We start from the raw sequence: 24,668 nt of genomic DNA, 5'->3' as shown, positions 1-24,668 counted from the left end.
CACATACTAGGAAATGTACATGGAAAGCGATGACCACAAATGCTCGCAGTCTAAGCAATAAAATTCCTGACCTTCAAGCCCTGATTTTGGAGTCTGACTTGGACATAGTTGCAGTCACAGAGACATGGCTCAATAGTTCCCATGAATGGGATGTAAACATACCAGGCTATAATCGTTTTAGGAAGGATAGAGAGGGACGTATAGGTGGAGGAGTAGCTCTGTATGTGAGAAATGATATCCCAGCGACTGAAATGACAGGGAACTGGGGAAAGGAAGAAGCGATATGGATCACCTTAAAAGAGAGGATAGAACCTTGGTCCACGTGGGTGTTGTCTATAGACCCCCGACACAATTGGAAGAACTAGATAAAGATCTGATCGCTGATATTCAAAAGTTGGGGAAGAAAAGAGAGGTGCTGTTGTTGGGAGATTTTAATCTGCCGGATGTAGATTGGAAGGTTCCGTCTGCAAAATCGGAAAGAAGTAGAGAGATTGTGGATGCTTTCCAAAGTGCTCTGCTCAGACAAATGGTGAACGAACCCACGAGGGAGGGAGCCACGTTGGATCTGGTGCTCACGAATGGGGATAGTGTGTCAAATGTCCGAGTAGCTGCGCACCTGGGAAACAGTGACCATCAAACGGTTTGTTTTGATGTAACGGCTCATGTGGACGGCAGCCACTCTAAACTCAAAGTCCTCGATTTCAAGCGAGCTGACTTTAACAAAATGGGAGAATACCTGAGGAAGGAGCTGATGGGCTGGGAGGACATACGAGAAGTGGAAGGACAGTGGTCCAGGCTAAAAGAAGTAATAAACAGGGCCACAGACCTTTATGTAAGGAGAGTAAATAAAAGCAGGAGAAAAAGGAAACCGATATGGTTCTCAAAGCAAGTGGCTGAGAAAATAAAGATTAAAGAGTTAGTGTTCCAGAAATATAGAAAATCTCAAGAGGAGGAACACGGGGAGGAATACCGGATGAAACTGAAAGAAGCCAAGAGAGAGGTACGTCTGGCGAAGGCGCAAGCGGAAGAACAAATGGCTAGAAATGTAAGGAGGGGAGACAAAAACTTCTTCAGGTATATTAGTGAAAGGAGAAAGACTATAAAGGGAATTGTGAGACTAAAAGATACAACAAAACGCTATGTAGAAAATGATGAAGAAAAAGCCAATTTGCTAAATAGATACTTTTGTTCTGTTTTCACTGAAGAAAACCCTGGGGAAGGACCGAGAGAGACTGGCAAAAGTACACCTGAAAATGAGGTGGATAGAGCGCAGTTCACGGAAAAGAGTGTGTATCAACAACTTGGAAAGCTAAAGGTGGACAAAGCCATGGGGCTGGGCGGGATCCACCCCAGAATACTGAGGGAGCTCAGAGAGGTTCTGGCGGGTCCTCTTAAAGACTTGTTTAATAAATCCTTGGAGACGGGAGAGGTTCCGAGGGACTGGAGAATGGCGGAGGTGGTCCCTCTTCACAAAAGTGAGGATAGGGAAGAAGCTGGAAACTACAGGCCGGTAAGCCTCACTTCGGTTATTGGAAAAGTAATGGAAGCCATGCTGAAGGAAAGGATAGTGAATTTCCTGGAAGCCAATAAGTTGCAAGATCCGAGACAACATGGTTTCACCAAAGGGAAATCGTGCCAAACGAATCTCATTGAATTCTTTGACTGGGTGACCGGAGAATTAAATCAAGGACGTGCTATGGACGTCATCTACTTAGATTTCAGCAAGGCTTTCGACACGGTTCCCCACAGGAGGCTCTTAAATAAACTAGACGGCCTGAAAATAGGACCCGAAGTGGTGAACTGGATTAGGAACTGGTTGACGGACAGACGCCAGAGGGTGGTGGTGAATGGAGTTCGCTCGGAGGAAGGAAAGGGATCGGTGCTGGGGCCCATTCTGTTCAATATATTTGTGAGTGACATTGCCGAAGGGTTACAAGGTAAAGTTTGCCTTTTTGCGGATGACACCAAGATTTCCAACAGAGTGGACACCCCGGAGGGTGTGGAAAAATTGAAAAAAGATCTGAAGAAGCTAGAAGAATGGTCTAACGTTTGGCAATTAAAATTCAATGCGAAGAAATGCAAAGTGATGCACTTAGGGAGTAGAAATCCAAGGGAGACGTATGTGTTAGGCGGGGAGAGTCTGATAGGCACGGACGGGGAGAGGGATCTTGGGGTGATAGTATCTGAGTACCTGAAGGCGACGAAACAGTGCGACAAGGCGGTGGCAGTAGCTAGAAGATTGCTAGGCTGTATAGAGAGAGGAGTGACCAGCAGAAGAAAGGAGGTTTTAATGCCCCTGTATAAGACGTTGGTGAGGCCCCACCTGGAGTATTGTGTTCAGTTTTGGAGGCCGTATCTTGCGAAGGATGTTAAAAAAATGGAAGCGGTGCAAAGAAAAGCTACGAGGATGGTATGGGATTTACGTTCCAAGACGTATGAAGAGAGGCTTGCTGACCTGAACATGTACACCCTGGAGGAAAGGAGGAACAGGGGTGATATGATACAGACGTTCAAATATTTGAAAGGTATTAATCCGCAAACAAATCTTTTCCGGAGATGGGAAGGCGGTAGAACGAGAGGACATGAAATGAGATTGAAGGGGGGCAGACTCAGGAAAGATGTCAGGAAGTATTTTTTCACAGAGAGGGTGGTGGACGCTTGGAATGCCCTCCCGCGGGAGGTGGTGGAGATGAAAACGGTAATGGAGTTCAAACATGCGTGGGATATGCATAGAGGAATCCTGTGCAGAAGGAATGGATCCTCAGAAGCTTAGCTGAAATTGGGTGGTGGAGCAGTTGGGGGGGGAAGAGGGGGTGGTGGTTGGGAGGCGAGGATAGGGGAGGGCAGACTTATACGGTCTGTACCAGAGCCGGTGATGGGAGGCGGGACTGGTGGTTGGGAGGCGGGAAATACTGCTGGGCAGACTTATATGGTCTGTGCCCTGAAAAGGACAGGTACAAATTCAAGGTAAGGTATACACATATGAGTTTGTCATGGGCAGACTGGATGAACCATGCAGGTCTTTATCTGCCGTCATCTACTATGTTACTATGAATATATATGTAAATGAAATATTGTTTGTCCTCCCCTTTGTTTACCTTTTTTTACACATTTTTTACAAATGTTTTCCTGATTGCTTTTTAATGTATAGTATGAAATAATCTTCTCTGTACGATGGTTGGTTTTGGTGATATACGGTTATATATATAATCATTTTATTAGATTTATTTTGATATATTTTAATTCATTATATTTATATATGCTTCATCCTAGATACCTTCTTAGGCAATTTTACCGTGAGTCATTTGTTTCACCATTGTTTTGCACCAAAGGTCTATAGGTACGTTCCTTTCAGTATGTGTCAATTACTATATATATCTACTATAATAAAACGCAGCCTCAACGTTCTGAGGACACTGACGTCACTGAAGTCACTCACACACCGGTTCGTGGTTTCATGGTGGTGAAGCCACACAACATCTTCATGCCCCGCCCTCGCGTCACACGTGATGACGTCGAGGGCGCAACACGAAAACAAGGCTAATTAACGCACGGGGAGCAGTACCTACTCCTCCCCTTCCAAAAAATCCCAGCCGCCCAGGACATCCACATCAACCTGGCCCCTTTCCCCACATAGCCCCGCCCCTTAGAAGTTACCGCCCCGCCCACGGTACCACACTCACCCTCAGCAACGTCCCTCCCTGCCTGTCACCTCTCCTCCCCTCCCCTTCCCTTCCGCCTGTCTCCCTGGTGGTCTAGAGGTACCTGTTCGGTGGGGGCAGGAAAGAAAGAGCCCCCTCTTTCCTGCCCGTAGCGGTGGTGGTAGCATCCTTGCTACATCGTGTGGGAGTCCGGCTCTCGGTGTTTCAAAATGGCCGCCGAGAGTTCAAGCTGCATCGCGAGACTTCAACTCTCGGCGGCCATTTTGAAACGCTGAGAGCCGGACTCCCACACGATGTAGCAAGGATGCTACCACCACCGCTAGGGCAGGAAAGAGGGGGCTCTTTCTTTCCTGCCCCCACCGAACAGGTACCTCTAGACCACCAGGGAGACACGCGTAAGGGGAGGGGAAGGGAGTCCCCTGCTCGCTAGTACCCGTTTCATCACCGCCAGAAACGGGCCATTTTTACTAGTTTCTTTATATATATATTTGTTAATATTTTAATTATTTTATATGTTCTGATTATTATTTAGTATTTATTTAATCTGTATATATCCAAATATTTGTTATATTTATTTTTATTTTTATGATATGTGCGGTTTTGATTGTTTATGTTTCTATTCATAAACCCCTGAGGCAGGCCCTTGTGGCCAAAACACGACTCGTGTCGGGTCATTTTATTGATTCTAATAAAGACCTTGTTTGGGAAACACCATTTGTGAGAGGACCCCTTTTTTGGATCCACTGTTCGTACATTTGACTTCCATTTCTCCTGTGGAGGGATCACCTTCTGTGGATGTTGGCTTTTTTTAAAAATCACTGCCATTTTGACAACGACAGCAGGAAAGAGACAGAAATGCTAAATGTGGAGTGAGTTTGACCACAGGGGAAAGGTCCATCGGATAAAACTTTGTGAAGTAACTAACACACAATGATTAGTTTAAAATAGAGATCGCAAACATGATTTAATTATCACCCAGAGAACACCATGATTTAAATCAGCGTTTCTTACTGATATTATTTCACATATTTCTTTTAAAAAGGTGCAAATCTATTCACTAAAACATGCTGAGATTTGATCATGATCATTGCAGCAGTCCAAGTTATGCCATGTCCAGGTAAATCCAAACCAACTGCCCAGTTCCTATAAAGTTCAAATATTCATAGAAAGCAAAATAATCTTTTCAACAGAGGTATTGGATCTGTCAGAAGCACATGACTCCACTTTTATGGCCCAATTTGTCAAGCCAAACACAACTTAAAGTGGGCACGTATTCATCATTGATCCAAAGACTTTTGCTATCAAATATTTTCATTTTTATATTGCATATTCATCAAAAATTTACTTTTATCAAAAATTCTCTTTCAGACAAAATCCAACTACTTAACGTAAAGAACTTCATCTTCTTTAGTTCTTCAGTTCTTTAATTCTTTAGTTATCAGCCTTAGGTCTTCCATAAGACAATACATATTGTGACAAAGGAGACTTCTCATGCCAAAACGAATCCAAGTTTCGCTAAAAGCTATATCAAGGACTGTCTCCTAATAAGAAAGATAAAGCATTAAATCTTTATGATAGACACAATCTTTTTCAATTCTTTTTGACTGAAAACATTACATCCAATTTACTACTATCAAACAAGCAGCATCTTCTTTGCACCGCAAAGTTTTAAAATGGCCACGGCGTTTTTTCTTTTTTAATTAAATCCCATCAGCTGTTTTGAATGGAGCACCAATCACATCACAGGAGCTTACTCTTCCCACCAATAACATCACAGCAACGTCATCCACTCAGTTTCATGATTCAACCCCCAGGGTTCACAGCGTTCAAGGTAAAGATCCAAAATTGCTCTCTGTAATTCAGTAGTTTTTCAATATTTCCTCCCTCCCACCCCACTGATATATGATCTATAATTCGCCAACGAAGATCAGAGATCCGATGGCCACATTCAGTCCAATGTTGTACTAAAGATGCTTCTATTTTCTCAGTCAGAATCTGTGATTTATGTTCATTTAGACGTATCTTCACTGTTCGTTTACTTCTACCTACATAAATTTTGTCACAAGGACACTGGATGATATACACTACCATTGAAGAAGAACAATCTGTTATTCCCCACGATTTAATAATCTGTTTAGACTGGGGATCCATCCACGTTGATCCAATTAACAATTGTGAACACCATTGGCGATGTCCACAAGGCAACTGTTGAGAAACATCCATTCTCTCTACCACCATTTTCTTCTTTTTCGTAGATAACAGTTCACCTATATTCCTAGCTCTGGAAAAGGTAATCATATATTTATTTTCGAAAACTTCTTCCATCTGCAAACCATACCAATGTGTCATAATCAATTGTACTATATATTTAGACAAAGATGAAAAAGGCAGAACACATATCAATTTTTCTTCATTTTCCTCATCTCGTTTTTGGTCAGATAATTAGAAGAACCTAGATGTTAATAGATCAGCTTGATATTTAAATTCAAGTATCGATGCACATAATCTTCTCAATCTAAGGAACTGTCCAATCAGCAGTTTACTGCTTAGATGATAAGGATGAAAACTCATATAAAGTGTAAGTAATTATTTCGATCAGTAAACTTGCGAAAAATTGTAGTATCTACTCAATCATTCACTTTTTCAATGCGTATATCCAAAAAGTTAATACACTTTTGATTACAAGTAGCAGTAAATTTCAAATTAGGATTCAGAGTATTTATCCAAGTAATAAAGTCCAATAATGATTCATAAGAACCCGTCCAAATCAAAAAGATATCATCCAAAAAACACTTCCAGATCATCACTGAGGTAAACTGCGCCACTGGATAGATGAACTGTTCTTCAAATGTTGCCATATATAAGGCAGTTACGGAAGGGGCTAACGTAGCCCCTGTCACTACACCATGTTGCTGGAGATAGTATGTACCTTTATCCCAGAAGAAAGTTTTTGTAATCACCAATGTAGCTAACTCCATCAGAAAGGTAGTGGAGATACAAGGAGTTGGCTATTGTTTATCCAAGTTATCCTTAATAATTGACAACGTTGCTTCCTGAGGTATGTTTGTATAGAGTCTTGTAACATCAAGGGTAACAAACCAAGCATCCTTAGGAATCCCCTTCAGATCCACCAAGAGCCACAGCATATGAGAAGAACCCTTAATAAATGATTCTATTTTTTAAGCATTGGTTCCAGGATGTAATCCACAAATCTCGACAATGGTTCAAGTACAGAATTTACAGTAGAGATCATGAGGCATATTTTCAAAGCACTTAGCCTTCCAAAGTTCCATAGAAACCTATGGAACTTTGGAAGGCTAAGTGCTTTGAAAATATGCCTCCATAGGTCTACCCAGAGGGTTCTGAAGATCTTTATGAATTTTTGGCAGGAGATATATATAAGGTGTAGATGAAGTTACAAAAAGAAACACGGCTAGTGTTGGGACCACAAAAGTTTATGGGACCAGAAGATATTTAATATCAGTGGATGGAATAGATGCCAAGCATTCCACAGGATTAATGAGTTCTTCTCAGAAACTAATAAGGATTTGGAGGCATGCCGAAATAAACATTTTGGTTAATAACTTGTGATGTCACACCACTCCTCAAAAAACCATCACTTGACCCTACCTGTCCCTCCAACTACCGCCCCATTTCCCTCCTACCCTTCCTCTCCAAGATATTTGAACGTGCCGTTCATAGCCATTGCCTTGATTTTCTCTCCTCTCATGCCATCCTCGATCCACTTCAATCCAGCTTTCGCCCCCTACACTCAACAGAAACGGCGCTATCTAAAGTCTGTAATGACCTGTTCCTTGCCAAATCCAAAGGTCACTACTCCATCCTCATCCTCCTCGACCTATCCGCCGCTTTTGACACTGTCAATCACAACCTACTTCTTGCCACACTATCCTCATTTGGGTTCCAGGGCTCTGTCCTCTCCTGGTTCTCCTCTTATCTCTCCCACCGTACCTTCAGAGTACACTCTCATGGTTCTTCCTCCACCCCCATCCCACTCTCTGTTGGAGTTCCTTAGGGATCTGTCCTTGGACCCCTTCTTTTTTCAATCTACACCTCTTCCCTGGGCTCCCTGATCTCATCTCATGGTTTCCAATATCATCTTTATGCTGACGACGCCCAGCTTTACCTCTCCACACCAGACATCACTGCCGAAACCCAGGCCAAAGTATCGGCTTGCTTATCCGACATTGCTGCCTGGATGTCCAACCGCCACCTGAAACTGAACATGGCCAAGACCGAGCTTATAGTCTTCCCACCCAAACCCACTTCCCCTCTCCCTCCACTCTCTATCTCAGTTGATAACACCCTCATCGTCCCCGTCTCATCTGCCCGCAACCTCAGAGTCATCTTCGACTCCTCCCTCTCCTTCTCTGCGCATATCCAGCAGATAGCCAAGACCTGTCGCTTCTTCCTCTATAACATTAGCAAAATTCACCCTTTCCTCTCTGAGCACACCACCCGAACTCTCGTCCACTCTCTCATTACCTCTCGCTTTGACTACTGCAACCTATTCCTCACTGGCCTCCCACTTAGCCATCTATCCCCCCTTCAGTCCGTTCAGAACTCGGCTGCACGTCTTATCTTCCGCTTGGACCGATATACTCATATCACCCCTCTCCTCAAGTCACTTCACTGGCTTCCGATCAGGTACCGCATACAGTTCAAGCTTCTCCTACTAACCTACAAATGCACTCGATCTGCAGCCCCTCCTTAACCCTCTACCCTCATCTCCCCTTACGTTCCTACCCGTAACCTCCGCTCTCAAGACAAATCCCTCCTCTCAGTACCCTTCTCCACCACCGCCAACTCCAGGCTCCGCCTTTTCTGCCTCGCCTCACCCCATGCTTGGAATAAACTCCCTGAGCCCATACACCAGGCCCCCTCCCTGCCCATCTTCAAATCCTTGCTCAAAGCCCACCTCTTCAATGTCACCTTCGGCACCTAACCACTACACCTCTATTCAGGAAATCTTGACTGCCCCAACTTGACATTTCGTCCTTTAGAATGTAAGCTCCTTCGAGCAGGGACTGTCCTTCTTTGTTAAACTATACAGTGCTGCGTAACCCTAGTAGTGCTCTATAAACGTTAAGTAGTAGTAGTAGTAGTCTCCGATCTGTGAGAACAGTGCTGTAAGGTGAAATGGGTCACCAATTTGGAACACTGGGAAACGAGCTACAGCTGGTTTTGATTGCTACTGAGGATGAGCGTTTTGTAGAATGTATTATATGGAGAAGATATTGTGAGAGTGTCTGACAGAGAGCGTTTTATTGTTAGATAGTGAAGTTTTCATAATAAAGATTATAAAATCTAATGTGCATGTTAATGTGTTTATAGTATCTTTAAAAAGAAAGAAAAAATATATTAGTCAAGTGGTAGTGATGCATATTCATTAGGGATATCCTGAAAACCCAATTGGCTAATTTGAGAACCACTGTTTTATAGTACTCGAAAACACTGGGCCAGTCTCCCTTGCAGATATGGATGGGTATTGAGTAACTCTCTTGCTTTTGCTAGGCATACATGAAGTAAGCATTAGGAAAGCTCTTCCTGCAGACACCACGAGGTGAGGTCTCTGCCTCCTCTGGATTCATAAGTCTCATCTTCCTAGCGTTGTGTCCTTTATGACCCTAAAGCATATTGCTGGATGTATCCCAGTGCTTACCTGAAGGCAGGTAGTCCTCATCATCAGAAGAGCAATAATCCTCAGAGTCAGAGTTAGACTCAGACATTATGATCCCTAAGTGTTGGAATCAAGATTCAGAACTCAAAGTGTTGCCAGTTCTGGGACGCACAATTATCATATGGGAACACTGTTACAATGAAAAAAACATGCATTAAAAAGTATACAATGAGACAAAGTTTTTAAAAATACATATAAAAATTCAGTGATTTGTAAACAGATCTGACACTGAACTCAATCATAAACATTAACAATTATGCTTCAAAGAACTTGCTCTGGATGTTGGTGCTATTACTGAAAGGGAATTCGAAGAACTATTCCATTTAACCTAGCCAACTTCTCATAAAATGTTTCTGATTCTTTGCACCACCATTAAGCACAAAAACAAGTGAAAGTAGAGAGCACCACTCAGTAGTGGTACAGAGAAAGGAACTGTATGCAATACATACTTGGATTTATCAATCCAGTTAAATAATGAAATAGAATCACTTAGGCAGTGTTGTCATGAGGCCCACATGCAATTTGTGTTTCACCTAGTCCCTTCATCCAGCCCACAGCAGTAGTGTGGGACTTTTATTTATTTTTTTACATTTAATTCTAATTTTATCCACCAGTTAAAGGTCTCTTTAAGGGGACTCGGATTGAGGGAGCCCAAGGAGTTGCAATCTGCAGTCTTCATCACAGTAGTATAGACGGAGTAGTGAGAGCATTGCCAACAACTCTCACTGCTAACCTCTTCAGCCACTGCTTTGGAAAATAAAATCTACTACTACTACTAAGAAAGACCAAGGCAGCATATTAGCAACCAGGGGAATGGAGGAGAAGACTGAGAAAGAACAAGAGGGAACAAGAACGGTTCACAATGATGGAAGCTGTCTTCTCCCTCCTCCTTATCCTGTGCTGTACCCATCCCAGTTTACCAGTAGAAAAAGACAGTAGTAATTGTGAAACTGAAAAAGTTAGAGTTAACATTAACATGAGTTATTGACAAATCCTAGCTTAACAGATTCCACCCGACTAGAAGGCCAGAATGTGCAAACAGAAGCCATCTTTATTGCAGACCTCTCTTATCTATATTGACAAAGAAAGGCCTTTAGATAAGAGATGTTAAAAAAGGTCTGAGACTGACCAGTATTTGTGATAGATATCTTCTTTTGGAAAAGTAAATCATACTATGAGTTTAACTGAAGAGAACAGGTTATAAATGTTATTCTATTATTAAAAGTAGATGAAAATGCTATGTAACAGGCTTTTTCCATTGTACTATGCCCTTATACTTTAGACTTTTAGCATAATTGCCTAGATTAAGTTCAGCATGCTGATGCTATACAATTCTGTGTAGATGGATTAATTATCACATATTTGGTGAGGGTATAAATGGGAAAATTAGGTTCTTACCGTGATAATTTTCTTTCCTTTAGTCATAGCAGATGCAGCCATTACAGATGGGTTGTGTCCATCAACCAGCAGAGGGAGATAGAGAGCACACTTTTTTCAGTGCCTCATACCAGCCTGCTCCACTGCCTCTCTTCAGTATTTGAAGCTTCCAAAGCAGTATGGCAAACCGCAATGGGAATAACATGAGCTTTCCTTTAGATTGTAAGCTCTCTTGAGCAGGGACTGTCCTTCCCCATGTTAAACTTGTACAGAGCTGCGTAACCCTGGGAGCACTATAGAAATGCTAAGTAGTAGTAGTAGTAGTACTTTCCTCACAGCGAACGATGTCCCTACAACAAAGGGCATTAACTCAGAATGGAGGGAATGAAACATCCTCCCGGAGGGCATAAACTCATCCTCCACTGAGACATAACCGGAGGGAATAAACTCATCCTCCCGGAGGGAATAAACTCATCCTCCAAAACATGAAACTGGAGGGAATTAAGTCTTCCTCCTTTAATTGAACAAGAATCCTGAAGACTGTTTTCTGACTTTCTCCCAAGGACGGAACCTCCAGGAAACATGAACAGAACCTGAAATAGATTTACAGCAGATAGCATCAGACAGGGAGGAATCATGGCTGCATCTGCTATGACTAAAGGAAAGAAAATTATCATGGTGAGAACCTAATTTTCCCTTCCTTGTCATCAAGCAGATGCAGCCATTTCAGATGGGATGTATCAAAGCAATCCCTAGATAGGGTGGGAACAAGCCACACCACGCGCCAGCACTTGCGCTCCAAAATGTGCGTCCCTCCTGGCAGCCACATCCAGCCTGTAATGTCGGGCAAAAGAGAGCTTAGAAGCCCATGTTGCTGCACTACAAATCTCTTGAAGAGAGAGTGCTCCAGTTTCAGCCCAAGAAGAGGAAATTCCTCTAGTGGAATGCGCCTTAAAGGCATCAGGCGGAGGCCAGCCGGCAAGCAAATAAGCTGAAAAGATAGATTCTTTAAGCCAGCAGGCAATAGTGGCTTTAGACGCTGGAGACCCTCTGCGAGGACCTGAAAGCAAAACAAACAGATGATCAGAGGTCCTGAAAGAGTTAGTAACTCGCAGATACTGCAGCAGAGTCCTGCGAATGTCCAACAGGTGCAATTGCCCAAAAGATTCTGGAAACTCCTCCTCGACAAAGGAGGGCAAGAAAATAGGTTGGTTTAGGTGAAACGCTGAAACCACCTTAGGCAAGAAGGAAGGCACGGTCCGAACCATGACCCCGGACTCTGAAAACTGCAGAAAAGGGTCTCTACAGGACAGCGCCTGGAGTTCTGACACCCGTCTCGCCGAAGTAATGGCCACTAAAAAGATGGCCTTCAGTGTCAAATCTTTCTCTGAAGCATGCCGAAGCGGTTCAAATGGAGCACCCTGAAGGGCCTTCAGCACTAGCCCCAGGTTCCAAGCTGGACAAGGTGCACGCACAGGAGGACAGAGCCGAAGCACCCCTCTAAGAAACCGTACCACATCCGGATGAGCAGCTAAAGACACGCCTTCAACCTTGCCATGCAGGGAGGCCAACGCTGCAACTTGCAACTGCAGGCAATTATAGGCCAAGCCTTTTTGTACACCATCCTGCAAAAAGTCCAGAATCGGCGAGACAGGAGCCCGCAGGGGTGTGATCTCTCTGGAAGCACACCAGACTTTAAACTGGCGCCACATCCCGGCATAAGCCACGGAAGTGGAACGCTTGCGGGCTTGCAGGAGAGTGGAAACTACTTTATTGGAATAGCCTCTGCCTCTCAATTGCGCCCTCTCAATCGCCAGGCCATAAGACCAAATCGGCCGGCATCCTCCATGGTCACCGGACCCTGTGACAACAGGTTGGGAACCAGAGGTAACTGAAGAGGATCCTCTACGAGCATCTGTCGGAGGTCCGCATACCAAGGCCTCCTGGGCCAATCCGGGGCGACGAGAACCACTTCTCCTGGATGCAGCCGAATCCGCAGGAGCACTCTCCCTATCAAGGGCCATGGAGGGAACACATACAGTAGGCCCGGAGGCCAGGGTTGAGCCAAGGCATCCAACCCCGCCACGTGAGGATCTCTCCGTCTGCTGAAGAAGGACGGGACTTTGGCATTGGTGCTTGTCGCCATTAGATCCATCACGGGCTTGCCCCACTTGGCACATATCTGCAGGAACACTTCGTCTGCAAGTTCCCACTCCGCTGAATCGATCTGATGCCTGCTTAGATAATCGGCTTGCACGTTGCTCTGACCTGCAATGTGAGCTGCCGACAGAAACTGTAGATGCAGCTCAGCCCAGTGGCAAATTTGTTCGGCCTGCACGGCTAGAGCTCTGCACTGAGTGCCGCCTTGTCGATTTATGTAGGCCACTGCTGTCGTGTTGTCTGACATCACTCTGACAGCCAGCCCCTCCAGAGTCACTTGAAAGGCCAGAAGCGCCTGAAACACCGTTTTCAACTCTAGGCGGTTGATGGACCACTCCGACTCCTCGGGTGTCCATAGACCTGGGCATGCTTCCCCTTGCAATGTGCGCCCCAGCCTTCAGACTGGCATCTGTCACCACTAGGCACCAATCGTGGAGCACCAGCGGCATTCCTCGCCGCAACATGCTGTCTGAGGCCCACCACTCCATGCTGAGTCAGGCCGCAGGGAGCCAAGAGAGTCTGCATTGATAATCCTGAGATACTGGAGACCATCTTTGGAGTAGAGCATACTGTAGAGGTCTCAGGTGTGCTCTCGCCCAGGGCACCAGTTCCATGGTGGCCGTCATCGATCCAAGCAGCTGGACAATGTCCCAAGCTCGCGGGCAGGGCATCCTCAGGAGCAGACGGACCTGATTCTGAAGCTTGCACTGCCTTTGCTCAGGTAGGTACACATACCCCGAGGCTGTGTCGAACCTGGCCCCCAAATATTCTAGAGACTGCGAGGGGGTCAGGTGACTTTTGGCCCAATTGACGACCCCGCCCAGAGAATGAAGTACTGAGACCACTCTGGCTGTTATATGCTAACTCTCTGCAGCAGAGTTTGCTCGAATGAGCCAGTCATCCAGGTACGGGTGAACCCGAATACCCTCTCGCCTTAGAAAAGCAGCTACTACCACCATAACCTTCAAAAAGGTGCGGGGAGCTGTGGCGAGGCCAAAAGGCAAGGCCCGAAACTGGAAATGCTTTCCCATCACCGCAAACCTCAGAAATTTCTGGTGCGGGGGGCCAAATTGGAATGTGCAAGTAAGCTTCTTTCAGGTCCAGAGACGTGAGAAACTCTCCTGGCTGTACCGCTGCAATGACGGAGCGCAGGGTTTCCATGTGAAAATGCCGCACTCTTAGGGACTTGTTTAATTCTTTTAAGTCCAGAATAGGGCGAAAAGACCCTCCTTTTCGCGGCACCACAAAGTAGATGGAGTAGCGGCCGCAGCCGTGTTTGGCGGGAGGTACCGGGGACACGGCCCCTATCTGAATCAGACCTTGTAAAGTCACCTCTACCGCCGCCCTTTTGGCAGCAGAACCGCATCGGGACTCCACAAACACGTCTCTTACAGGGGCATCGAATTCTATTCTGTAACCGCCTCTGATCAGGTCCAAGACCCACTGATCTGAGGAAATGTTGGCCCACTCCTCGGCAAAGAGGGAAAGACGTCCTCCGATGACAGGACTTGAGGAGAGGGCCGGCGCACCATCATTGAGAGGGTCGCCCCTGAACTCCAGGCCTTGAGCCAGTGGCTGTGGAACGTTTGTCCGAGCGAAAGGAGATCCTCTGCTGAAAACGGGCACCAGAAGTGAACCCAGCAGAACGCCCCGGGCAGTACCTTCGAGCTTCACGGAAGCGAGGTCTGTAAGAGGAGTGGACCGCCGCACCCTTAGAGGAAGGCCGAGGCCTATCTTCGGGCAAGCGCTGGGGTTTAGCCTCATCCAGGCCCCTCACAATTTTCTCCAACTCCTCACCAAACAGGAGAAGGCCTTGAAAGGACAACTTCACCAACCTTTGCTTAGAGGCCATGTCCGCCGCTCAATGCCGTAGCCAAAGAAGATGGTGAGCCGCCACTGCTACTACCATGTGTTTAGCCGAAGCTCTGACAGTATCATAAAGGGCGTCAGCAAGGAAGGACAAGGCCGACTCCATCCGCGGAGCCACATCTGAAAAGGGCTCCGCTCCATCACCGGGCTGTTCCACTGCCTGTTGCAACCAAGCCAGGCAGGCTCTAGCAGCATAACAACTGCATGCAGACACCTGAATAGTGAGACCTGCAATTTCAAATGACCGTTTAATTGCTGATTCCAGTCTACGGTCTTGAATATCCTTCAGGGCAACACCTCCTTCAACAGGGAGGGTAGTTCTCTTTGTCACAGCTGTGACTAGGGCATCCACTTTAGGCATAGCAAAGCGAGCCATATGCTCCTCACTCAGACGGTATAATTGCCCCATAGCCCTGGAAACTTTCAAAGGTCCCTCGGGGTCAGCCCATTGAGCCGAAATAAGCTCTTGGATGGAGTCATGCAAAGGAAAGGCTCGAGCAGGCTTTTTGGTACTAGCCATCCTAGGATTCACAGAGGAGGCTGTGCCACTGGCAGGGTCCTCAATAGAGAGAGCCTGCAGGGCATCAGAAATAAACGCTGGCAGCTCATCACAGTGGAAACTCCGCACCGCGGAGGGATCGTCCAGATCCTGAGTCACTTCTGCACCAGACTCTGGCTCCTCAGACCATGAAGGCCTGCCAGAGTCCTCTGAATCCTCTCAGCCCGACCACGGCGGGGGGAAATGGAGGTGCAGCACTCTCTGAAGGGGAATGAGCCCTTCTGCGCTTCATATTCTGCCAATTATCATGGAATAACGCCTCAGAGGACATACCCAGGCTAGAATCCACCGGGGGGGGGGGCATTAGAAGAGGCCCATGCCGGGCTTTGTGGGAGAGCTCTTTTAAGCATGTATGCTTTATGCATTAATAAGACAATATCAGGGGAGAAAAACTCACCCCGGGCACCCGGATCTCTGCCGGGGCTAGTAGCTCCCATATCAGCCTCACTCCGAGGCCTCCCCCGGGCTCAGGACTCTCCGTCTCAGCGGAGGTCGCGCCATGTGGTAAATTCAAAATGGCGCCCGCTACCAGCTCAGAGCGCGAAGAATTGTCGCTCGCCATGCTTGGGCCGGCTCTAACGTCTGTACAGCACGATTTACAGAGCCCCGCTGCTGATCTGCGCTTGCCACACTTGGAACAGCACTTTACTGTCTCCGCAGCCATCGCTGAAAACGGCGGTAAAATTCAAAATGGCGGTTCGCGCCAAAATCACCCCGATCGCGGGCCCACCCCGGAGGAGTCAGAAAAACTCTCGTACCTCACTGGACCGAGTATCACAGCTCCGGTCCCACAGAAAAAGGCAAGGAAAAACCTCTGTTCCAGCGTCTAAGCACCAAAGCACGACGCGACTTTTTTTTTTTTTATTACGCTGTGAGGAAAGCAGAGGTAAATAGAACTCCGGAGGCTCAGGTGAGTGGGAAAGGCAGGGAAAGGGCGAACTTAAGTGCCTGCATCCACTGTTGATGGGGAAGGACAGGGAAAGCTAAGCAATGTGTCCACATCCACGAAGGTATGGGTAAGGAAGGGAAAGGGCGAACCTATGTGCCTTTAAAGTGAAGCTGCTATAGCCTCCAACACCCCTGCTAACAACTGGCAAAAGCACAGGAGCAACCTCCAGGCAGATTTTAGATGGAGCTCGAAAAAGCTGCAGCCACTCTGCTAGGGAAGATAGAGAATACTCAAGAGAGGCAGTGGAGCAAGCTGGTATGAGGCACTGAAAAAAGTGTGCTCTCTATCTCCCTCTGCTGGTTGATGGACACAACCCATCTGTAATGGCTGCATCTGCTTGATGACAAGGAAGAGAGCATTTGCTTTTCAAACTTCAGGGGACTTGGAAGAAGAGAGACTTCTCTACCAGTCTTCCCTCCTTACTGCCAACAAGAAATAGTATGTGGCTGTAATAAGAGACCAGTTTTACTGATCTCTTTTGGTACAATAGATTTTATTTCTCAAAAAATTATGTAGATTCCACAAATTGGTACCCAAGTGTGAGGAAAGCTCTCTCTACTGCTTTTTGGCTTGTTGACATGCTTCAGAGAACAAAAGTTAATTAACACAGGACCCAGTCAGTTGATTTGCTTTTAGAGTTGCATAATATTATGGATTTCCAATGTTTATGTTTTATTTTTTCTGTTTTACGGCCAGATGCACTAAACTTAACGAGCCATTAACGAGCAAGTAGTAAACCCTGGAATGCACTAAAGACTTTTTTCCGACGGTAGCAGTTAACGAAAACGGAATGCAGATGAGCAAATTGTGTAGAAACCCTATTGTAATGAGATGCACTAACCTGTTCCGATTGCCTTAACACTGGAAAATCTAACGAGAGGTCTGTACCTCTCGTTGAAGCTGCGCGGGATTGAAAAACTGCTACAAAAGTAAAAAAAACAAAAAAACGGGGGAAAAAAATCAAGTGCTCGTCAGTGCAATAATAAAAACGTCTATTTTGGCCGTCATTCCCCCCCTGCAATAATAAAAACATCTTTTTTGGCAGTGCTTCACTCAGCTGAGAGACCTGGAAGTCCCTGAGCCAATCACAACGCGTGTAGCTGAGCTAAACGCGCTGTGATTGGCTCAGAGACTTCCAGGTCTCTCAGCTGAGTGAAGCACTGCCAAAAAAGACGTTTTTATTATTGCAGGGGGGGGAAGACGGCCAAAATGGGCACCTATCCAAAAAAAAAACCCGTCCATTTTGGCCGCCTTCCCCCTTGCAACAATAAAAACGTCTGTTTTGGCAGTGCTTCACTCAGCTGAGAGACCTGGAAGTCTCTGAGCCAATCACAGTGCGTTTAACTCGGCTACATGCGTTGTGATTGACTCAGGGACTTCCAGGTCTCTCACCTGAGTGAAGCACTGCCAAAAAAGACGTTTTTATTATTGCAAGGGGGGAAGGCGGCCAAGATGGGCACCCATCTAAAAAAAAGTCCATTTTGGCCCCCTTAATAATAAAAACGTCTTTTTGGCAGTGCTTCACTCAGCTGAGAGACCTGGAAGTCTCTGAGCCAATCACAACTCGTTTAGCCCGAGCTAAACACGCTGTGATTGGCTCAAAGACTTCCAGGTCTCTCAGCTGAGTGAAGCACTGCCAAAAAAGACGTTTTCGTTATTGCAAGGGGGGAAGGCGGCCAAAATGGGCACCCATCTAAAAAAACGTCCATTTTGGCCCCCTTAATAATAAAAATGTCTTTTTTGGCAGTGCTTCACTCAGTCTCTCAGCTGAGTGAAGCACTGCCCAAAAAGCCGTTTTTATTTATTTTATTTGTTGCATTTGTATCCCACATTTTCCCACCTATTTGCAGGCTCAATGTGGCTTACAAAGCTCCGTTATGGCATTCACCATTCCAGAGTATACGTTGCAATTGGTGTTACATAGAGAATAGGTTGACATGATAAAATTAAGCATACAGGCATAGAAAGAGATCAATCAAAATGGAGGTCGCGTGGTAATGTGTTGTAGTTACAGTTATTGAACGTTGTGGTATGCCTTGTTGAAGAGATATGTCTTCAGAGATTTACGAAAGTTAGTTAGTTCGTAGGCTGTTTTTAAGTTACGTAGTAGTGCATTCCACATCTGTGTGCCCGTGTATGAAAAGCTGGAAGCATGTTTTAGTCTGTATTTCAGTTTTTTACAGCTTGGGAAGTGTAAGTTAAGGAATGTATGGGCTGACCATTTAGCATTCCTGGGTCAACAAGGTCTAGCATGTAGGCTGGCGCATCTCCGTGAATGATTTTATGAACTAATGTGCAGATCTTGCACGTGATGCATTCCTTAAGTGGCAGCCAGTGTATTATTATTATTGCCGGGGGGAATGACGGCCAAAATGGACGGGTTTTTTTTTTATTGGGAGGCGGCGATCTCGGATGTCCTTGGCATGCGCAGAGCAGCCAGCATAACACTTGGCTGCTCTGCGCATGCTTGACCGGCCGACTGTTTAACGACGGAATAGAGAATGCAAGCGAGTTACAATGAGCAGCTCATTTGCATTCCTATTCCTTGATGCATGCCCGTTCCTTACCGACTCGCTAAGGGAATCGGTAAGGAAAGGGCTTTAACGAGTCTTTAGTGCATCTTGCCCTTAGTCTCTTTTCTCACTGCATTTAGTTGCATGTCCCTGGAATTAAATGTTTCTAATGGTGAATTGTCAGACATTAAGGTAGTTCTTTGTTCTCCCCTAGCAACGGTCTGGGAACTCTCTGTATTAATCAGCATGTGGGCAAAGTGAATACTGCACTTCAGACTATAGTTTCTTTTTTTTTTTTGTTTCTTTTTTTTAGCAAAACAAAAGAGATTTACATAAGTGAAGTGAAGAAAAAGAAGGTATCACCTGCTGATATGAGATGGGGCTATAGCTAATTCAACAGATGCTATCTCAGGAGTAAAACCCAAACATTTTCTTCACCCAGAGGCAGAGGTTTCCCAATTAGGGAACGAAAAGCTGAACTTGAAAGCATGATGGATTCCAGCATGGTCTCCCAAATCTCAACACCTCTATATATGAGAATGGCCTGAATGTCCGAACAAAATCCAGCCTGCACTTCAAAGCCTTTCTTAGGAGAGCCTAAGGACAGACTCCTTTCTTGAATAAGTGAAAGGCATATTTACTAATTACCTGTGGAGTGATAAACTCATAAGAGGATGGAATCTTAAATGTATTTGCCTCTTTATGTAAGAAAAAGTAGTGATGTTTGAATAAGAAAATAGGTAGCATATGAAGTTGACTGCAGATATCTGCAGAACTTCAGAGTAAAAAGATAAAGTGATTAGAAGGAAAGAAGATAGTTCAAATACTAGTGGTCATAACTGGAATTATTTGTATTTTATGCCAATGTTCTCCAGCCTTATGTGTAAATGCATGGCTAAAGCCAAAGTACCTCAAATGTATACCCCAGTTCACTTCAGTAATATGGTGCTATTAGAACTACATGATAAGGCATTTCAGAGAATAGCTACCTTGGTTTGTCCACAGCAGTTGAGGAATGCTATGTAACAGGCTTTTTCTATTGTACTAAGCCCTTAGACTTTTAGCATATTTGCTTAGATTTAGGTTCAGCATTCTGAGAAACATGTTTTGCTGATGCTATGGAATTATGTATAAATGGATTAATTGCCATATATATGGTTGAGAGTATAAATGAGATCATTTGCGGCTAGGAAAGCAAATAGAATGTTGGGTATTATTAGGAAAGGTATAGAAAACAGGTGTGAGGATGTTATAATGCCGTTGTATCGCTCCATGGTGCGACCGCACCTTGAGTATTGTGTTCAATTCTGGTCGGCGCATCTCAAGAAAGATAAAGTAGAATTGGAAAAGGTGCAGCGAAGGGCGACTAAAATGATAGCGGGGATGGGACGACTTCCCTATGAAGAAAGACTAAGGAGGCTAGGGCTATTCAGCTTGGAAAAGAGACGGCTGAGGGGAGACACGATAGAGGTATATAAAATAATGAGTGGAGTGGAACAGGTGGATGTGAAGCGTCTGTTCACGCTTTCCAAAAATACTAGGACTAGGGGGCATGCGATTAAACTACAGTGTAGTAAATTTAAAACAAATCGGAGAAAAGTTTTCTTCACCCAACGTGTAATTAAACTCTGGAATTCATTGCCGGAAAATGTGGTGAAGGCGGTTAGCTTAGCAGAGTTTAAAAAGGGGTTGGACGGTTTCCTAAAGGACAAGTCCATAAACCGCTACTAAACGGACTTGGAAAAATCCAAAATCCCAGGAATAATATGTATAGAATGTTTGTACGTTTGGGAAGCTTGCCAGGTGCCCTTGGCCTGGATTGGCCGCTGTCGTGGACAAGATGCTGGGCTCGATGGACCCTTGGTCTTTTCCCAGTATGGCATTACTTATGTACTTATGTACTTATTTGGTTTGTCAAACTTCAGGGGACTTGGCGGAAAAGAGACTTCTCTCTCTCTCTCCCAGTCTTCCTCATGCAACTCTAATAAAAGACCAGTTTTACTGATCTTCACTGCCCAGGTCCACTGTGTCAGGCTGTGAACTAAGCAACACAAAAATGGTCCATGTGGTTCAAAGCATGACAACGTGCATGAGAAGGACTGAAAATACTGTACTGCTGCTATCCTCCTCTCCTACAAAGCTGGGATAGAACATAAATGACAGGAAGGGAGAAGGGAGGAGAAGAGAGGGAGAGAACCTGAGAGCTTGTAGGGGGACATGAGAGGATCAGAAAAAGTATAGCAGGATGAAGAGAAAGAGAAGGGATGTGGGGTCAAGAGGGAGGGGATAGAAGATGCTGAAGGATGAGAGAATGACTGAGGGGATTGGAGTTGCTGCTCCATGATTTGACTATCCTTCCCTCCAACTACACTTCCAGTCCCCTCCCCCACCCCGAGATCCAGTCTCTCTAAATTCCCCTTCCTTATTTGCCTTCTCCCCAGAACATGACTGTTTTACCCCAAAAAGAGCCATATAAATTAACAGGACAACCAAAAATATTAGAAAAGATCTTATAATCAGGAAAAACAAGGTATAATATTATTTAATAGCAAGCATATGTAAAACTGCATCTCAGCCCCTATCCTCTATTTCTTTGCCCCCTCGTTCAGCACACCAGCTTAAAGTAATTGTTTTCCAATGTAGCCAGACAGTGAAATCAATTGGACACCAGGAGTTAGAATATATTGCACTTAATTAAGAAACAGGCATGTCTGAGACCTGGTGGAAGGAGGATAACCAGCGGGACACTATCATACCAGGATACAAATTATATCGTAGTGATAAGGTGAATTGAATTGATAGAGGGGTAGCCTAGTGGTTAGTGCAACGGACTTTGATCCTGGGGAACTGGGTTTGATTCCCACTGCAGCTCCTTGTGACTCTGGGCAAGTCACTTAACCCTTTCATTGCCCCAAGTACAAAATAAGTACCTGTATATATGTAAACCGCTTTGAATGTAGTTGCAAAATACCACAGAAAGGTGGTATATCACGTCCCATTTCCCTTCCCTTATATGTTAATCAAATAGATTAAAAATTCTGTAAAACACAAAAACACATCTTGAAATCCCTATAGATTGAAATTCATGTGTAAAGGGGGAAAGGATAGTGATAGGAGTGTGCTACCGTCCACCTGGCCAGGATGAATAGACAGATGTTAAAATGTTATCAAGGGAGGATAAACTGGGGAACACAATAATAATGGGCAATTTCAATTACCCAATATTGACTGGGTAAATGTAACATCACAGCATGCTAGAAAGGTAAAATTCCTTGATGAAATTTATTTATTTATTTATTGCATTTGTATCCCACATTATCCCACCTCTTTGCAGGCTCAATGTGGCTTACAATTCATCATGGATGCTGGAGGTAGAAGAGAATATACAATTGGTTTTACAGAGAGTTTTGGGTTACATGGTGGTGAAATATATGATAGTTTTAGAGCAAAAGACATTAAAGAACATTTCTGGATATATTAAAGATAGTGCAGTTACACGTGTTGATCTTTGTGATATATTTTGTCAAAGAGATAAGTTTTCAATAGTTTGCGGAAGTTGGTCAATTCATAGACCGTTTTCAGGTTGCATGGCAACGCGTTCCAGAGCTGTGTGCTTGTATAGGAAAAGGTTGATGCATGCATTAATTTATATTTCAAGCCTTTGCACTTGGGAGGATGAAGATTGAGGAATGTGCGAGAAGATTTTTTTGTGTTTCTGGGTGGTAGTTCTATTAGGTCTGACATATATGCTGGGGCATATCAAGGACTACTTTATGGAGCAGGTGCTTCAGGAGCCAACAAGAGAGGGAACAATTCTAGACCTTGTCCTTAGGTCTAGATCTGGTGCTGGAAGTAATGGTGCTGGTGCCGCTTGATAACAGTGACCACAACATGATCAGATTTGATATAATCTCTGGAGTAAGTACAAACAGGAAAGCCAATACATTAGCATTTAAATTTCAAAAAAGGAGACTATGATAAAATGAGAAGAATGGTGAAAAAAATACATAGAGGAGAAGCTGCAAAGATCAAAAATTTAGATCAGGTATGGATGAAGTTCAAAAATACCATCCTAGAATCCCAGGCCAAATATATTCCATGTCTTAAAAAAGAAGGAAGGAAGACCAAACGGCAGCTGGCAGGTTAAAAAGTGAGGAAAAGGAAGCTATTAGAGCTAAAAGAAAATACTTCAGAATATGGAAGAAGGATCCAACTGAAAATAATAGGAAACAGCACAAGGCATGGCAAGTCAAATGCAAAGCGTTGATAAGGAAGGCAAAGAGAGACTTTGAAAAGAAGATTGCGTTGGAGGCAAAAAATACATTGTAAAAACTTTTTTAGGTATATTAAAAGCAAGAAGCCAGCAAAAGAATCAGTTGGATCGCTAGATGACCGAGGGGTAAAAGGGGAACTCAAGGAAGACAAGGCTACAGCGGAGAGATAAAATTAATTCTTTGTTTCGGTCTTCACCAAGGAAGATGTGGGAGAGAAACTGGTGCCAGAAATGGTATTCAATGCTAACGAATCAGAGAAACTGAATCAAATCTCTGTAAACCTGTAAGATGTAAGGGCAATTTGACAAATTGAAGAGCAGCAAATTACCAGGACCGGTTGGTATACATCCTAGAGTATTGATAGAATTGAAAAACGAACTTGCAGAACTATTGTTAGTAATATGCAATTTATCTTTAAAATCTAGCATGGTACAGAAAGATTGGAGGGTGGTCAATGTAATATTGATTGTTTAAATGGGTTCCAGAGGTGATGCAGGAAATTACAGACCGGTGAGTCTGATGTCGGTGCTGGGCAAAATGGTAGAGACTACTATAAAGAACAAAATTACAGAGCATATACATAAGCATCCTATATAATAATTTGTACCTCCAACGTTCTGTGGCTAGCTGTCTGGCTGGCTGTCTGGGTTCGTAACATCTCCTGACGTCAGCAAGCCTCCAGTGTTCCCTTCCCTCTCACTGTCCCGCCCTCGAGTAATGACATAATGACGTCAGAGGAGGGCGGAGCAGTGAGAGGGAAGGGAACGCTGGAGGCGAGCTGACGTCTGGATGTTACGAACGGAACGGAAGCCAGCCAGCCAGAGAACGTTCAGGTACAAATCGCTGGACATGGAGAGGAGGAGAGAATCATGGGACATCAAGGCAGGGCAGAGGAGAATCAATGGACATGGATGGGATGGGAGGAGAGGAGAGAATCGCGGGACACGGATGGGAAGGCAGGGAAGAGGAGAATCGCTGGACATGGAGGGCATGGGATGGGAAGGGGAGGGAAGAATCGCTGGACATGGAAAGGAGGGCAGGGGGAGAGAGAAAAAAACGCTTACACGACAGCCTTCCTAGGGCCCGTTTCATTGTTAACGAAACGGGCTTGGTTCCACTAGTAGATTAATAAGAAAAGCCAACATGGAACTAGTGAAAGGAAATCTTGCCTCACCAATAAACTACATTTCTTTGAAGGGGTGAACAAATATTTTATTTACTTACTTATTAGGATTTATTAACTGCCTTTATGAAAAGATTCACCCGAGGCGGTATAGAGCAGGTACAGTTTCTTAAAATTTTGTTAACAGCATAACAATAGTAAAATAATGAGATAAACCTGAAAACAGTAAATTGAAACCTAACAATAGAAGTACCATGAAACAGTATCAAAAATATACACATTTAACAGCACCGGAATTCAAATACCAGAAATACAATACAATGATAGCATAATACTAATGATAAATCTAATATGCATGCATTAGAACATTCAACTAACATAAATATGATGCTCAGCAGAATCATTTACCACCAAGATCTTTGAAAACTTCAATCCCTTACAGGACACATTGCCTTAGAAGAATCTCTCTTCTGACGGAGGG

General features: G+C 44.5%; 1 protein-coding gene across 1 annotated transcript in view; it reads right to left on the bottom strand.

The window, feature by feature from the left end:
• CFDP1 (craniofacial development protein 1) overlaps positions 1-24,668 on the bottom strand; it is a 669,081-nt gene that overhangs the window by 608,741 nt on the left and 35,672 nt on the right. The window contains 1 exon segment of the mRNA XM_030203683.1: positions 9,346-9,493. Coding sequence (XP_030059543.1) covers positions 9,346-9,412 — 67 coding nt within the window. The 5' untranslated portion in view covers positions 9,413-9,493.

Source organism: Microcaecilia unicolor, chromosome 5 (genome assembly GCF_901765095.1).
Source record: "Microcaecilia unicolor chromosome 5, aMicUni1.1, whole genome shotgun sequence".
Classification (NCBI taxonomy): domain Eukaryota; kingdom Metazoa; phylum Chordata; class Amphibia; order Gymnophiona; family Siphonopidae; genus Microcaecilia; species Microcaecilia unicolor.
This window is presented reverse-complemented; position numbering and strand designations above follow the sequence as displayed.